General features: G+C 41.4%; 1 protein-coding gene across 5 annotated transcripts in view; it reads left to right on the forward strand.

Annotated features, from left to right (window-relative positions):
- The window catches only part of hus1 (HUS1 checkpoint clamp component), a 43,193-nt gene extending 37,096 nt beyond the window's left edge, over nt 1–6,097 (forward strand). For 4 of the 5 annotated variants that reach the window (XM_068011124.1, XM_068011164.1, XM_068011134.1 and 1 more), the window contains one exon: nt 5,305–6,097. In XM_068011124.1, coding sequence (XP_067867225.1) covers nt 5,305–5,387 — 83 coding nt within the window. In that variant the 3' untranslated portion in view covers nt 5,388–6,097. The remainder of the gene's footprint in view (nt 1–5,304) is intronic. The other variant, XM_068011154.1, reaches the window with a different exon arrangement.
- The last annotated feature ends 10,337 nt before the right edge of the window (nt 6,098–16,434 follow it).

Below are 16,434 nucleotides of genomic sequence, written 5' to 3' on the forward strand. Positions count from 1 at the left end.
ATAAGGATTATTTTGCATCCTCCACACAATGTAGGAGTGTATGCTAGTTTGGTCCTGGGGTCCACTGAGCATGTGCATAACATTGTAATGACATTGCATGTAAGCAGTGTTGCATTAGGGTGGGCCTAGTCTCCTCCTCCCATACCATATAAAACCATTGCACCAGTTACTTTTTCTCCAGTTATTATAAGCGCCAATTGCGCTTTCAGAACTGAAGTGCCGGTTTACCAGCCAAGTTGACTGGTGAAGCATGTATCTTCGGAGACAGCAGAGAAGACCACAAGCATTCCAGGGCAGCAGATATAAGGCAGCAGACCTCAACCCAATGCTGTACCATCATGGTAGGTACACACTAAACTGGAAATATGAGTTGCAGCAAAGAGAAAAGAATGGGGTATTAAAAATTCAAGACCTGCTGTCTATGTGTGCGTATGTGTGTGTGTCTGTGTCCCAGTGTGTGGATATAACATTTTTTAACTGACTGAAAAAAATAGATTCCGTGCCACACCCTGGGGCAGCAATAATGTGCGTACACTGTTGCTTCTGAATTTTTAATACCCCATTTTTCTTGCTCTCTTGCAAACTCATTTTCCTAGTCTTGTCTTCACATTTTAATGATCAAATTTTTAGAACCCTAGAAAAAGTACAGCACAGAAGGAGGCCATGGGTCTGGGACAGATCAACCATGATCTTACTGAATGGCGGGGCAGGCTTCAGGGGGCTGAATGGCCTACACCTGCTCCTATTTCTTATGTTCTTATTAAGCCCATCGTGGCTGCGCCGACTGAATAAACTATCCGCCCAAACTAATCCCACCTTCCAGCGCCTGGTCCATAGCCTTGCAGGTTACAGCGCCTCAGGTACATGTCCAAGTACTTTTTAAAAGAATTGAGTGTCTCTGCCTCCACCACCATTCCTGGCAGCGAACACCAGACCCCCACCACCCTCTGGGTGAAAAGGTTTCCCCTCATGTCCCCTCTAATCCTTCTACCAATCACCTTAAATCTGTGCCCCCTGGTAACTGACATCCCCGCCAGGGGAAACAGGTCCTTCCTGTCCATGCTATCTAGGCCCCTCATAATTTTGTACACTTCTATCAAGTGACCCCTCAGCCTCCTCAGTTCCAGGGAAAACAACCCTAGACTCTCTAATCTTTACTCATAGCTGCAACCTTCAAGCCCTGGCAACATTCTTCTCTCTTCCTCTCAGTTTTTTGATACCCCATTTTCTATTTCACCCTATCTCTTTGATTTTTAGTGATCTTGTTTTCTACTTTAGTCACATTTTTATTTAATTGGCTTCACTGTAAATGAAAATGTATTCCCTCAATCTCTCTAAACTTAATTTGTACTTTTCACAATAAATCTCTTACGTTTAACCCTAATCAGCACTTTTTTCTTTCACTGCTCATCTGTTGAAAACCCCACCATGCAGTTTTTAAAACATCATTTTTGTAAAGTCCATATTGCTTCAAAGCAACTCTTCAACTCACTGAGCAACTCCATGGAAAATGTGTGAATATTTAAAAATTGTGTAAATGTGCCTTTATTGTGCTGTTCTGCTTATCACACTTTTCAGTTTCATAAAACTGCAATGAAATCTTAAGTCTTGCAGTTGGCATTTTGGTCACATTCATCTGCAAATGCGAGAATGTCAGTACATGATTTTTTTTTATATTCATTCCTGGGATGTGAGCGTTGCTGACAAGGCTATCATTTATTGCCCAACCCTAATTGCGCTTGAGAAGGTGGTGGTGCGCTGCCTTCTTGAACCACTGCAGTCCATGTGGTGTAGGTACGCCCACAGTGCTGTTAGCAAGGGAGCTCAAGCTTTTTGTCCCAGCGACAGTGAAGGAACAGCGATTTAGTTCCAAGTCAAGCTGGTGTGTGGCTTGGAGGGGAACTTTCAGGTGCTGGTGTTCCAATGCGCCTGCTGCCCTTGTCCTTCTATGTGGTAGAGGTCGCAGGGATCAGAAGGTACTTGGTGACAGAGGCTTAGCGAATTGCTGCAGTGCATCTTGTAGATGGTACACACTGCTGCCACTGTGCGCCAGTGATGGAGGGAGTGATTGTTTAAGGTGGTGGAAGGGGTGCCAATCAAGCAGGTTGCTTAGTCCTGGTTGGTGTCGAGCTTGTTGAGTGCTGTTGAAGCTGCACTCATACAGGCAAGTGGAGAGTATTCAATTACAATCCTGGCTTGTGTCATGTAGATAGTGGATAGGCTTCGGGGAGTCAGGAGATGAGTTAATCGCCGCAGAATTCCCAGTCTGACCTGCTCTTGTAGCCACAGCATTTATGTGGCTGGTCCAGTTCAGTTTCTGGTCAATGGTAACCCCCAAAGGAGCTGATGATGGGGGATTCAGCGATGGTTGTGCCGTTGAACGTCACGGGAAGATGATTAGATTCTCTCTTGTTGGAGATGGTCATTGCCTGGCACTTATGCAGCCCATATATTACTTGCCATTTATCAGCCCAAGTCTGAATGTTGTCTAGGTCTTGCTGTATGTGGATACAGACTGCTTCAGTATTTGAGGAGTTGCGAATGGTACTGAACACTGTGCAATCATCAGCGAACATCCTCATTTCTGATCTTATTTGGAGGGAAGATCACTGATGAAGCAGCTGAAAATGGTTGGGCCTAGGGCATTACCCCGAGGAACTCCTGCAGCAATGTCCTGGGGCTAAGACGATTGCCCTGCAACAACCATAACCATCTTCCTTTGTGCTAGGTATGACTCTAACCAGTGGAGAGTTTTCCCCCGATTCCAATTGACTTCAATTTTGCTTGGGGTCCTTGATGCAACACTCGGTCAAAGGCTTTCTTGATGCCAAGAGCACTCACTCTCACCTCACCTCTTGAATTCAGCTCTTTTAACCAAGGCTGCAATGAGTCTGGAGTCAAGTGGCCCTGTTGGAACCCAAACTGACCATCAGTAAGCAGGTTATTGCTGAGTAAGTGCTGCTTGATAGCACTGTCAATGACACCTTCTAGAACTTTGCTGATGATGGAGAGTAGATTGATGGGGTGGTAATTGGCTGGATTCGATTTGACCTGCTTTTTGTGAACAAAACATATCTAGACAAGTTTCCACATTGTCATGTAGATGCCGGTATTGTAGCTGTACTGGAAGAACTTGGTTCGGGGCACGGCTAGTTCTGGAGCACAGGTTTTCAGTACTACAGCTGGAATGTTGTCAGGGCCCATAGTTTTTGCTGTATCCGGTGCTTTCAGCCATTTCTTGATATCAGGTGGAGTGGCTTGCAGTAGTATAACCTTTATAAGACTTCACCCAAAGCAGGGAATTAATTAATGGCTCAACTGTAAATGTGGAGCAATTGAAACTTTTCAAATTTTTAAATTAAAATTCTTCTTGATGTTTGGTTTTGTTAATCAAGTTGTGGATGTGTTCCAATTATTTATGCACATAAGATAAAGTATTTTAATTAGACAGAAGTGATTTTTGTATTATTCTGAGGCACTGATTGTGTAACTATGAGATTAAATTTTTTCTTCTGTGTTTTATCAGATGAAGCAGTTTTTTATCTCAGATGAGGCAAGGTTGGGAAGGCAAGGTGTTACCTTGTATTATAATGGGAAATAGGAAATGGCATTTATTAAACAAATAGTTTCAATCTGTCTTCATGGTTGAAATATTCCAGAAATAGTGGGGAACCAAGGGTCTAGTGAGGATGACGAACTCAAAGAAATCAGTGTAACTACTGAACTAGAAATGGAGAAATTAATGGGACTAAGTGCTGACAAAACCCCTGGACCTGATTCCCTGCATCCTAGGGTTTTAAAAAAGGTAACTGCAGAGTTAGTAGATGCATTCGTTTTGATCTTCCAGAATTCCTGAGATTTTAGAACAGTTCCCAAGAATTGGAAGGTAGCAAATATAACCCTGCTATTTAAGAAAGAAGGAAGAGAGAAGCCAGTTGGCCTAACAGTCGACAAAATGCTAGAATCTATTATGAGGGACGTAGTTGCAGGGGAGGAAGAAAATCATAATATGATTAAGCAGAGTCAACATGGATTTATGAAAGAGAAATCGTGTTTGACAAATCTATTGAAGTTTTTTTGAGAATGTAACTAGCAGGATAGATAAGTGGGAACCAGTGGATGTAGTGTGTTTGAATTTTCAGAAAGCATTTGAAAAGGTGCCACACGAGGTTATTATATAAAATTAGGACTTGGGGGTAATATATTAGCATGGATTGAAGATTGTTTAGTAGCTAGAAAACAGCATAGGAATAAATGGGACGTTTTTGGGTTGGCAGGCTGTAAGTAGCAGGGTGCTACAAGGATCAGTACAATCTATATTAATGACTTAGATAAGGAGAATGAATGTAATGTATGCAAGTTTGCTGATGACACAAAGTTAGGTGGGAAAGTAGCGGTGAGGAGGAGCAAAGATGCTGCAGAGGGAATCGACAGATTGAGTGAGTGGGAAAAAAACATGGCATATGGAATGCAATGTGCCAAGTGTGAAGTTATCCACTTTGTTTGGAAAGATAAGAAGCAGAATATTTTTTGAATGATAAGGGACTGGGAAATGTTTGCATTCAGAGGGACCTGGCTGTGCTTGTACATGAATCACAGAAAATTAACATGCAGGTACAGCAAGCAATAAGGAAGGAAAATGGTATGTTAGTGTTTCTTACAAAGGGATAAGGTATAAAAGTTAATAAGTCTTACTACAATTATACTAATGCCACACCTGGGGTACTGTAACACAGTCTCGGAATAAAGGGTCCACCATTTAGGACTGAGATGAGGAGGAATTTCTTCACTCAGGGTTGTGAATCTTTGGAATTCTCTATCCCAGAAAACTATGAATGCTCAGTTCATGACTATATTCAAGACCGATGTCGATAGATGTTTGGGAACTAAGGGATATGGGGTTGGTGTGGGAAGGAGGAGTTGAGGTAGATGATCAGCCATAATCTTGTTGAATAGTAGAGCAGGCTTGAAGGCCAAATGGCCTACTCCAGCTCCTTGTTTCTTATGTTCTTATGTACTCATGTGTCTCAAAGACCTCCATCCAGTTTGGCACAGGTCATCAGACTCTTTCTGTGAGGACTAGTAATGATCTAACACACATGAAAAGTGAAGCAAATTATACGCTTGTCTTATAACTGTAAAAACGTACTTCCTGTGTATAATGGCCTAGGTTTCTTAATTGTCATACTGACGGTAACCTATTTAAAATGAATGAGCTAATGCTTGCTTTATGAGTGTATGTTTAAAAGTTGTTAAATTTGAGTGTTAGTTGCAGTTCATTAAAATTATGCATTTTCTTTACAGATATTGTGAGTAAAAAAGTTATTCATTTTGTTTTGCTACATGAAGATGTGTCTCTTCAGTACTTTATACCAGCTCTTGCTTGAGAAACATCCCATTAACATTTAACAGTATCGTGGACACCTGCAGAAGTATCATCCTTGCTTGAAAAGAATGAACATCCTGCCTGAAAAGTCCACCTTGCGACAAGACAAAACCTCTGGTTTAGAAATGGTGCAAACATTTGGACTTGCCACTACAGTAACCTTTTAATTTTTAGATCTTTGAAAAGTTGCTGCTCACGAAATGGTACCTGATAAAATCTCAGATACAACACAGATAGAATGTTTCAATATTTTTTCTACTTTGCTTGAGAGGCTTATCTGATTGATTTTGCTACGAAGTATCCACTTTCAACAGCTACTGAAGATGAAACTCCATTTTTAAGCTATCTTTTCAATGTGTTGTATTGATTTCAAAGTGGAAAAATTGTATCTATTTTTGAAAAGCTCAAAAGCTTGTTTTCTGATGTGAGTGTTCACTTTCTGTGGAGTTATTGCTTTGCTGTATGTTCTTTATTTTTCATATTGAATCAATCGATGCAGTTTCGAGACAAAGTTCCAGTAATTTAGGCACAATTTCTTACAATTTCACTGTACAGTTATGGCCTTGTTTGTTTTTTCTTCCTGCATTGTATTACTGCCAATTTGGTTAACTTATTTATTGAAGTTACAAAATCAGAAAAGTTCAAACAAAAGAATTATTTTTACTCTTTTCTGTTTCTATATTTTCAATAAAGACATGAAAAAGAACATTATACAGTTACTAGAATCATAGAATGGTTACAGCACAGAAAGAGGCTATTTGGCCCATTGTGTCCATGCCAGCTCTCTACAACAGCAACTCAGTTAGTCCCACTCACCCGCCCTTTCCCTGTAACCCTACAAATTCTTTCTTTTCGGATGATCATCCAATATTCTTTTTCAAGCCACAATTGAATCTGCCTCCACCACTCTCTCAGGCAGTACATTCCAGATCCTAACCACTGCCTGCGTAAAAAAAAGTTTTTCCTCATGTCACTGTTGGTTCCTTTGATAATTAATTGAAATTAGTGTCCTCTGGTTCTGAACACTTGCACCAATGGGAACAGTTTTTCTCTCTCTACTCTGCCTAGTCACGCTTTTGAACACCTCGATCTAATCTGTTCTCAACATTCTATTCTCCAAGGGAGAAAAGTTGACATTGCTGTAATAGAGAATGGTTTTCAATCCATTGACCTCTGGGTTATGGGCCCAGCATTCTTCCACTGCACCTCTCTGCTCACTTGCTTTGAGCTACTGTCAGTTGTCAACATATTATTATGCCAAAAGTCAACTTCTGCCCTCTTCTAGTCGTCGAGAACAATTTTGCCAGCTGACTGCAATTACACCAGTAAATATGTTCAAAAACCAATGGCGCAGAACTAGTGAGCAATTGAACTTGTGTGCCAATAGTGACCCCAACTTGTGAAAAACCCACTTGGCCAGAATTTTCTGCTGAGCCTTCCTGTACGACTGTCTTTAGTTTACAAATGGAGGACTGGAATTGTTTATCCTAACTGTTGCCAACACTTCGCCCTTTGCTGAGTATCTCTGAGCTTTGCTGCGTTGATTGTGGACTGCAATTGAATGATTTGTGAAAAACGTGACGTTGCAGTAGCAGAAAATGGTTTTGATCCATTACAATTATTAATTTCCTATTTAATGTTACTTGACGTTTCAGTTAACTACAACAGAAAAAACATTCCTTTATTTTTCCAAAATATACTTTATTCATAAAAATCTGTTAAAAAAAATTTCAAAACAGCACCAGGTTGACAATACAAAAAGTGCAAAGGAGATCTGTTTCCTCACAACCCTTCCATTTCATTTTACATGCCATGTACATTTTGCAGCAAACCCATATTTTCTGGATACAGCCCGAGGGGTTTCCCATGGACCCAGCCCCTCAGTTCACTTTGGTGGGGGGACCTTACACAGTGGTCTTTCCCCATTGAGCCTTTGCTGCGGCTGCCCCAAGCTTTAGTGCGTCCCTCAGCACATAGTTCTGGACCTTGGAATGTGCCAGTATGCAACACTCTGTCGTGGACAACTCTTTGCGCTGGAAGACCAGCAAGTTTCGGGCAGACCAAAAGCGTCTTTCACCGAATTGATAGTCCTCCAGCAGCAGTTGATGTTTATCTCGGTGTGTCTCCCTGGGCACAGTCCGTAGAGCACAGACTCCTGTGTTACAGAGCTGCTTGGGATGAACCGCGACAAAAACCATTGCATCTCTTTCAACACCTGCTTTGCAAAGACACATGCCCGAAGGAGGTGGGCAACTGTCTCTTGCCCACCACAGCCACCTCGAGGGCTGTGTGCGGAGGGGGTGAGACTCCGGGCATGCAGGAAGGATCTGACGGGGGAGGGCCCTTCTCACCACCAGCCAAGTTACATCTTGGTGCTTGTTTGAAAGTTCTGGTGATGAGGCATTCTGCCAAATGACTTTGGCAGTTTGCTCGGGGAACCATCAGATTAGATCCACCATCTCCTTTTCCCGTAGGGCCTTGAGGACATTCCATGCAGACCACTGCCTGATGGATTGATATCCATGAAGGATAGGTGGTACGGCACGGTCCAACTGGATGGAGCATTCCACGGCAATGTGACCAGTCCCATCCTTCGCAACACCGGGGACAGATAGAACCTCAGTATGTAGTGACACTTGGTATTTGTGTACTGGGGCTCTATGCTTGATGCAGCCGCACACGAAGGTGGTCCTCAGGATGAGGGCGACATTGGGTACATTTTTCCCACCCTTATCCAGAGGTTTGAACATCGTGTCCCTCTGGACCCAGTCCATTTTGGATCCCCAGATGAAGCGGAAAATGGCTCAGGTGGCTGCCATGGCTCAGGAGTGGGGTATGGGCCAGACCTGTGCCACATACAGCAACAACATGAGCGCCTCGCACCTGATGACCAGGTTCTTACCCACAATGGAGAGAGATCGCTGCTCCCACGTGCTCAGTTTATGATGTACTCTGGCTACTCACTCCGTCCAGGTTTTGGTGCACAGCCCGGCCCTTCCAAACCAGATCCTAAAGTTGGAGCGATAGAAGTGTTCTTTTTGTAAAATTACTAAACTTGTTGAGGAAATGCTTTTATACTTGCATCAACAGCACTTCAAAGGAATACCGTCTAGATTGAATTCGTGAATAATTTTAGATCTCTACAGATCTAGTTTTTATTTCTCCAAAATTTCCAAGAACTTTTTCAAAAAATGTTTTTGCTAAGTAGAAATCCAATTTAATTTGGCAACAATTATGCACTATTACAAAGCTATCATCATTCTGTCGATCTCTTGATTTGCATCTGTGGTAATCAGCTTTTGTAAGTTGTCAGCAATTGTTCTGAAGCTAGGTCATGTTCAAAAATATAAATTCAATATCTGCAGAATCAGGTGGAAGAAACCTGAGGTACATGTGTCTCTGGTTTGGCAGCACATTAACATCTAATAGAATCCAAATGTGTGAAAATAGCAACAGCACCAAGCATTCCTTTGCAGGCAATGAATTCAGGGTTTTGCCTCCTACTGAAGAATTGTGAAATCCTGGAGTACTCATTCTGCCTTTCTGCATAATCAAGAGAATGTGGCTGCTATGCTATGCCAATTTAAGCTTGAACTTTGGATTTCAGTTTAGCCTGTTGCTTGCTGACAATATGTTCTCCTGATTCACTCCACTGAGGTGTCACTATCAACAGAACAAAAAATTGTGTGCTAGAGTGAGTTTCTTGGCCTAAAACTTTCTACATCCTCTTGATTCAAACCATACTGTATTGCAGCCTTTTATTTTCTAGTTTTATACCCACGGTTATCCAGCAATACAAGTGACAGTATATTTGCCTTTTACTACTTTGAACCTGTGTCCTCTTGTCTTACTGTTGCAATTTAGTATAGTTTTCCAGATCTTTGCCATACAGTTTACTATCACATATCTTTATAAGAAAACCTCTCAGTTGCCTCCTTTCAAGACTGCAAAGCCACAAATTTTTCAGTCTTTCCTCAAACCTCACCCCGCCGAAATTAAGGATAAGTCCCCTGGCTCTTTTGTGAGCGTCCTTGTGTCACTGGAACATTGACAGGATACATTATTTAAGGTGTAGGCTGATAACATTGGAGTTGGAGCGTGACTTTCTGGAGAGCTGGAGCAGTCAACTTGTTATAGAAGTGTACCTAGTGTGTTTAGTTAAACTTCACAAACATATTTTCATGTTGTTCTTCATAATCAATAATTAGGGGGTTAGCTTACAAATATATTAATAACACCCAGTTTTACCTTATTTCCACTGTTGACTACTGGACTGTTATCATTCCATTCAACTGTCCATCAGAAAGAAGTAATGTATTTAATTAGTGTCTTATGATGTCCTTTGGAAGTGCCAAAGTGCTTCCCAATCAGATTTTAGGTGAATGGTCAGTTCATCTGTTTGGATAGTGTTGGTCGAGGGAAGGATTTTGGGTAGAGCACTTGAACCTCTTGCTCTTCACTAGTGCCATGGGATCTTTTATGTACACCTGAGCCACTGAAATAGGCAGAAAGGGCCTAAATTTAAAGCTGCAGATGAAAGAGCATCTTCAACATTGCTCCGTTCTTGGAAGAGAACTTTTTTTTTTAATATACTTTTCTGTGGTGTCCTGCGGCTATGTGATTGGCCTCCAACAACCACAAACATCTTCCTTTGTGTACTATATGATTGCAACCACTCAAAGATTTCTTACTGACTTTGAGTTTGCTATGGTTCCTTGGTGCAGTAGAACAGTGCTGTGGTGTTGAGGGTAGCTACTTTCTCTTGGCATTTATGTCTTGTGACTGCCTGGATCGAGGCTTTGGTGAGGTTTGAAGCCAAGTAGTTCTGTCAGAACTTGAACTTTGCATCTGTGAGCAACTGAATTGATGTTGCCATTTGCAATATTGTTGTCTCCTTCCATCACTTTATTGTTGATTGGGAGAAGGCTGACCATCGCAATCCTTGGTCAGGTTCAATATATCCTGCCTGTTGTATTGCAGGGCAATCTTTCACATTGTCTGGTTGATGCTAGAGCTCAAGCTGCACACAAGTAGCTTGGCTAGTAGAGCAGCTAGTTCTGCTATACAAGTCTGCAGTTGGGACATCATCAACTTTGGCCGACAGTGAGCTCCTACTCCATTGTTAATGCAGAGCTTTGATTTGTCATAACCCAGCATTAGCCTATCATCCTAGATTATCCAGTCTTTCGTAAGTTGCTCAAACATACCATGCAAGACTAAATAGAGGCATACATGGGAATATGAGGAAATATTTATGCATACCTGTGAAAGTGCTAGGATAGCATCTGGAGGTTTCCTGTTCATATACAGTACATCAAAGTGAAGTGTTTGACATGAAAGATGAAAATAACTAATGCAAAAGGCAGTGAAGTTAAGAACGTCATTGGGTGAAGATGAAGTAGACCCAGTTTGATCTCTGCTCTCTTCTAAGTTAGCCAATCTCAAATGTATTAACTATTGTAAATAGCTTTAGTTTTATTTTTTATTTTCTCTGATACTTGCTTCATTCTTAACCTCGACTAAGAAATTGGGCTAATACAAATTCCTGTAGATTATGCACAGGGGAACATTCAATCTTTTAGTCAATATTGCTTTGGAGTGTGACCTGATTTGAAAATAGGAAATTTGGGGGGGAATCTCAAATTCAAGAAGAATTTGAATTGATTAATCATTTGCAAAAAAAGGAATCCAGCAGTAGAAAGTGTAAAAACTAATTTTAACAATTTCTTAACAATGTACTCACCACATACAATTTATACAGCAAAATAATACAACCAATGCACGAAGAAGGAAACTTCCTCTGAGACAACTCCTCCACCCCCTCCCTAGCTCTGAACTTGTATCTTTTAATAGTTTCTCTCCTATCCTCCTCATTCCCACTCCGAGCTCATCTTGTTCATGAGAAGTACTTCTGTTACCACTAAATTTCTGACCAGTCAATTTCGCTTCCTGGCTCCCATTGTGGAAGAAACTAGAGCAAAATAAATCAAACTTCCTCGGATGAGTACTCGCAAACTACTTTATTAACTTGTGCACAAGGAGAACAAACACAGTAGAGCTCACATTGAGACTCAGTGCGATGTTCTAAAGAATTACAGTCAAACAGTGGCAATTATACTATTCTGCAACCAATAATCTTACAACAATATTTCAATCCTTAATTTGCATTGTAAAGCACCAATAATATTACAATTTAATTCTTGCTCTAAACGAATAAGATACAGTAATTTTCAATCCTTCGTTTGCATATCTATCTCACCATTGGCCTTGCAGCTGGTACAGCGCAACAAGAGAAAGAGACATCAGGCTTCAACAACACTCTTCTTATCTCATCAGCCAGACATGGCACATTCCTAAGGAGCAGTTTGCGTGAGAAACATACTGACCAAGCAAACTCACACCCCTAGTCCAAGGATGGCTCACCTCAGGTTCCGCACCATGTTAGCTGATATTGTTAAATTCTATCTCTTCAGTTACTGTCTCCCCTCTCCTTCAAATCTGCTGTTATCACCCCTCCCCTCAAAAACCAACCTTTGACCCACTGTCCTTGCAAACTACTGCCCCATCTCCAACTTCCTTTTCCCCCTCCAAAGTCCTTGAACTTGTTGTTGTCTTCCAAATGTGTGCCGATCTTTCCTGGAACTCCATGTTTGAATCCCTCCAAATGGCATTCTACCGAAACGGCTCTTATTAAAGTCACAAATGACATCCTACTGACTGTGACAAAGGTAAACTATCACTTCTTGATCTGAGTGAAGCCTTTAATATTGTTGATCACACCATCCTCCTCCAATGGCACTCCCCAATTTGTGCCTTTTTACCTCTAGACCTAACTATTCCAATGCACTCCTGACCAGCCTCCCACATCCGACCCTCCGTAAACTTGAGGTCATCCAAAGCTCTGCTACCTGTGTCCTAACTCACATCAATTCCCATTGACCCATCGCCCCTGTGCTCACTGACCTACAGAGGCTCCCTGTTAACTAATGCTGTGCTTTTAAGATTCTCATCCTTTGTTTTCAAATCCCTCCATGGCCTTGCTTCTCCCTATCTCCCTCCAGCCCCACAACAGTCTGAAATATTTGCATTTCTCTAATTCTGGCCATTTGGGCATTCCTGATTTTAATCGCTCCCCCATTCATGGCCATGCCTTCAGCTGCGAAGGCGCTAAGCTCTGGAATTTCCTCCCTAAACAGCTTCACCTCTCTACCTCACTTTCCTACTTTAAGATAGTCCTTAAAACCTACCTCTAACCAAACCTTTGGCCATCTGCCCAAATTTGAGAGGGGGGAGTGAGAGGAAGATGAGACTGCAAAGAGAGAATATGAGAATAAAATGGCAGTTGACATAAAAGGGAACCCAAAAATCTTCTACCTGCATGTAAATATTAAATGGGTAGTTAGAGGTGGGATGAGACCCTTTAATGACAAAGAGGGTGATCTATGCTTAGAGGCACAGGGCAAGGCTAGAATACTTGATGAGTACTTTGTATTGGTGTTTACTAAGGAAGAGGATGCTGACAAAATATTGGTAGAAGTGGAGATGGTAGAGGTAATGGATGGGGTGCAAAATTGATCTTAAGGATGTACTGGAAAGGCTGGTTATGCTTAGAGTAGATAAGTCACCTGGTTTGGATGGCTTGCATTCGAGGTTGTTGAAGGAAGTGGGATTGGAGATAGTGGAAGGCTTGCCATAATCCTCCAATCTTCCCTAGATATGGGAGAGCTGCCAGAGGATTGGAACATGGTGAATGTGACACCCTTATTCAATAAAGGGTGTAAGGACCTTCCAAGTAACTATAAGCCAGTCAGTTTAACATCAGTGGTGGGTAAGATTTTAGGAACAATAATCAAGGAAAAGAAAGTCAACAGGCACTTGGAGAAATTTGAGTTAATTAAGGGGAGCTGGCACAGATTTGTAAAAGGCAGATTGTGTTTGACAAATCCAACTGAATTTTTTGATGAAGTAACAGAGAAGGTTGATGAGGGGGATGCGGTAAACATTGCCTATATGGCTTTTACGAAAATGTTTGACGAAGTACCGCAAAAAAGGCTGATTAACAAAATTGAAGCTAATGGAATAGGAGGATCAGTGTCAGCTTGGACAAAAAAAAATTGGCTTAAGGATAGAAAACTGCGAGTTGTGGTTCTAATGAAGGGTCATCGACCTGAAACGTTAACTCTGTTTCTCCCTCGTCAGATGCTGCCAGATCTGCTGAGTATTTCAAGCATTTTCTGTTTTTATTTCAGATTTCCAGCATCCATAGTATTTTGCTTTTGAAGTGGAGTTGTGATAAATGGTTGTTTTTCAGACTGGAGGATGGTAGACAGCTGTCTTCCCAAAGGGTCGGTGCTGGGACCACTGCTTTCTTGAGGTATATATATAAACTGACTTAGATATTGGAAAATGGAGTAAACGTTCAAGATTTGCCAATGATACCAAACTTGGAGGTGTGGCAAACAGTAAGGATGACACCAATCGACTGCAACAGGACATAGCTAGGTGAGCAGAGTGGGCAGACAAGTGGCAGATGGAATTTAATACAGAGAAGTGTGAGGTGATGCATTTTGGCAGAAGGGATAGGGGAAGGCAATATAGACTTAATGGCACAGTTCTAAAGAGTGTACGGGGACAGAAGGATCTGGGGTTCATGTGCATAGATCTTTGAAAGTGGCAGGACATATTGAGATAGTAGTTAGCAAAGGTTCTTGGGTTTCATAAATAGGGTATTGAGTACAAAAGCAGGGAAGCTATGCTGAAGATTTATAAAGCTCTGGTTAGACCACAATTAGATTATTCTGTCCAGCTCCAGTCACCACTCTTTAGGAAGGATATGAAAGTCCTTGAGAGGGTGCAGAGGAGCTTTACCAGAATGGTTCCAGGGATGAGGGATGTTAGCTGCAAGGTTAGCTTGGTGAAGCTGGGATTGTTCTCCTTGGAGCAAAGGAGATTGAGGGGAGATCTAATAGAGACGTACAGATTATGACAGGTTTATATAAGGTAGACAAAGAAAAGCTGTTCCCAATAGCTGATGATACAAGGACTGGGCAACACATATTTAAGGTTTTGGGCAGGATATACAGAGGGAATGTGAGGAGGAGCTTCTTTATGCAGCAAGTGGTAATGACCTGGAACTCGCTGCCTACAAGGGTGTTGGAAGCAGAGACGACCGACGATTTCAGAAGGAAATTGGATGGGCACTTGAGGGAAATAAACTTTTAGGAGAGCAATGAATAGGACTGACTAGATTGCTCTACATGAACTCAATGGACCTAATGGTCTCCTACTGAGGCACAATGACTAAGACTCCTTTTGTGGATTAGTGTCATATCTTGTTTTATAATGCCCCTGTGACGCACCTTGGGACATTTTATTATGTTGAAGGTGCGTTATAAATAGAAGTTGTTGAAATATCTTCAGTCACTATGTTAAGTTGGGCAAAATTGCACGTACTGGGGACAAGACCTGTTACACAAACAGGTTTTCTTGTTCTTCAGGACGGTGGTCAAAAATGTTCTGCAGAAATTAGAGGGAACGCAACATTGTGAACAAAACTTACTTTAACATTTTTTATCCTATGATGCAATAGTGCTGTAGTAAGGGATAGGTATTCTGCACAAAGCCGTGCAATCCTTCTGTCCTCTTGCAAAGTTGTTGAATGATGAAAAGTAAAGTTTCTTTACTTTCTTACCTACATACATAAACACAGAGTGCTCACCAGGTTTTGATTGCCTGTAATTTTTTTTCGTTTGGAAAAAAGCAATTGGGAGAGTAAGCTGATTAACTTTCGAAATTTGTAAGAAATACAGGGGCAAACTGAGAACTTTTGTTTAAAAGTCTGCTACAAAAAACAAGAAGTGAGTGTTTATGCTTCCACCTCCATAACTATTTGCATTTTCTTATTCAATCTGATTCTTTGTAGCCTATTAGAACTGGTCCTTTTCTGCAATAACTGGCTTCTCGTCTGTACCGAAAAATTGATATATTAGTTGCCACTGAGTCAATTTGAAATAATAGTTTTTGTTGAGTGCAAGTGTAATTTAGATATGTAAAATAATTTAGGGCCATAGGAACAAGGAAACAGGAGTAAACCATTTTGCCCCTCAAGCCTGTTTCACCATTCAGTGAAATTATAGTTGATCTGCAACCTAATTCCATGAGGCATCCATTTGCCCCATATAGTCATAGAGTAAACAGGGCACAGAAGGGGACCATTCAGCCCGTCAACTCCTTGCCGGCATTTTGTAGAGCAATCCAATCAGTTCCATTCCTCTGTTCTATCCCTGCAACTGTGCAAGTTTATTTCCCTAAAGTGCCCATTCAATTTCCTTTTGAAATCATTCATTGTCTCCGCTTCTACCACCCTTGTAGGCAACGAGTTCCAGGTCATTACCACTCGATGCGTAAAAACATTCCTCCTCATATCCACCCCTGCATCTCTTACCGAAAACCTTAAATTTGTGTCCCCCAGTCTTTGTACATCAGCTTTTCTTTGTCTATCTATTTGTATCTAAACCTCTCATAATCTTGTACACCTCTATTAAATCTCCCCTCAATTTCCTTTGCTCCAAGCAGAACAACCCCAGCTTCTCCAACCCAAACTTGAAGCTAAAATCCCTCATCCCCGGAACATTTCTGGTAAATCTCCCCTGCACCCTCTCAAGGACTCTCACATCCTTCTGAAAATGTGGTAACTAGAGCTTGATGCAATACTCGAGTTGTGGCCTAACCAGAGCTTTACAAAGGTTCAGCATAACTTCCCTGTTTTTGTACTCAATACCTTTATTTATGAAGCCCAAAATCTCATATGTTTTGCTAACTAATCTCTCAATATATCCTGCCACCTTCAAAGATCTATGCACATGAACTGCAGGTCCCTCTGTCATTGTACACTCTTTAGAACAATGCTGTTGTGGTACAAAAGCCAATTCAGAGTCAGGAGTGAGCCGAACTGCAAAAAATCTTTATTACAAGCAAGCAGTGGAGACATGCCAAAGTCTCTCGACAAATCAGGGTTACAGCAGAGATATTTATACAATGACTTTATG

This window comes from Heterodontus francisci, chromosome 2 (genome assembly GCF_036365525.1).
Source record: "Heterodontus francisci isolate sHetFra1 chromosome 2, sHetFra1.hap1, whole genome shotgun sequence".
Taxonomy (NCBI): Eukaryota; Metazoa; Chordata; class Chondrichthyes; order Heterodontiformes; family Heterodontidae; genus Heterodontus; species Heterodontus francisci.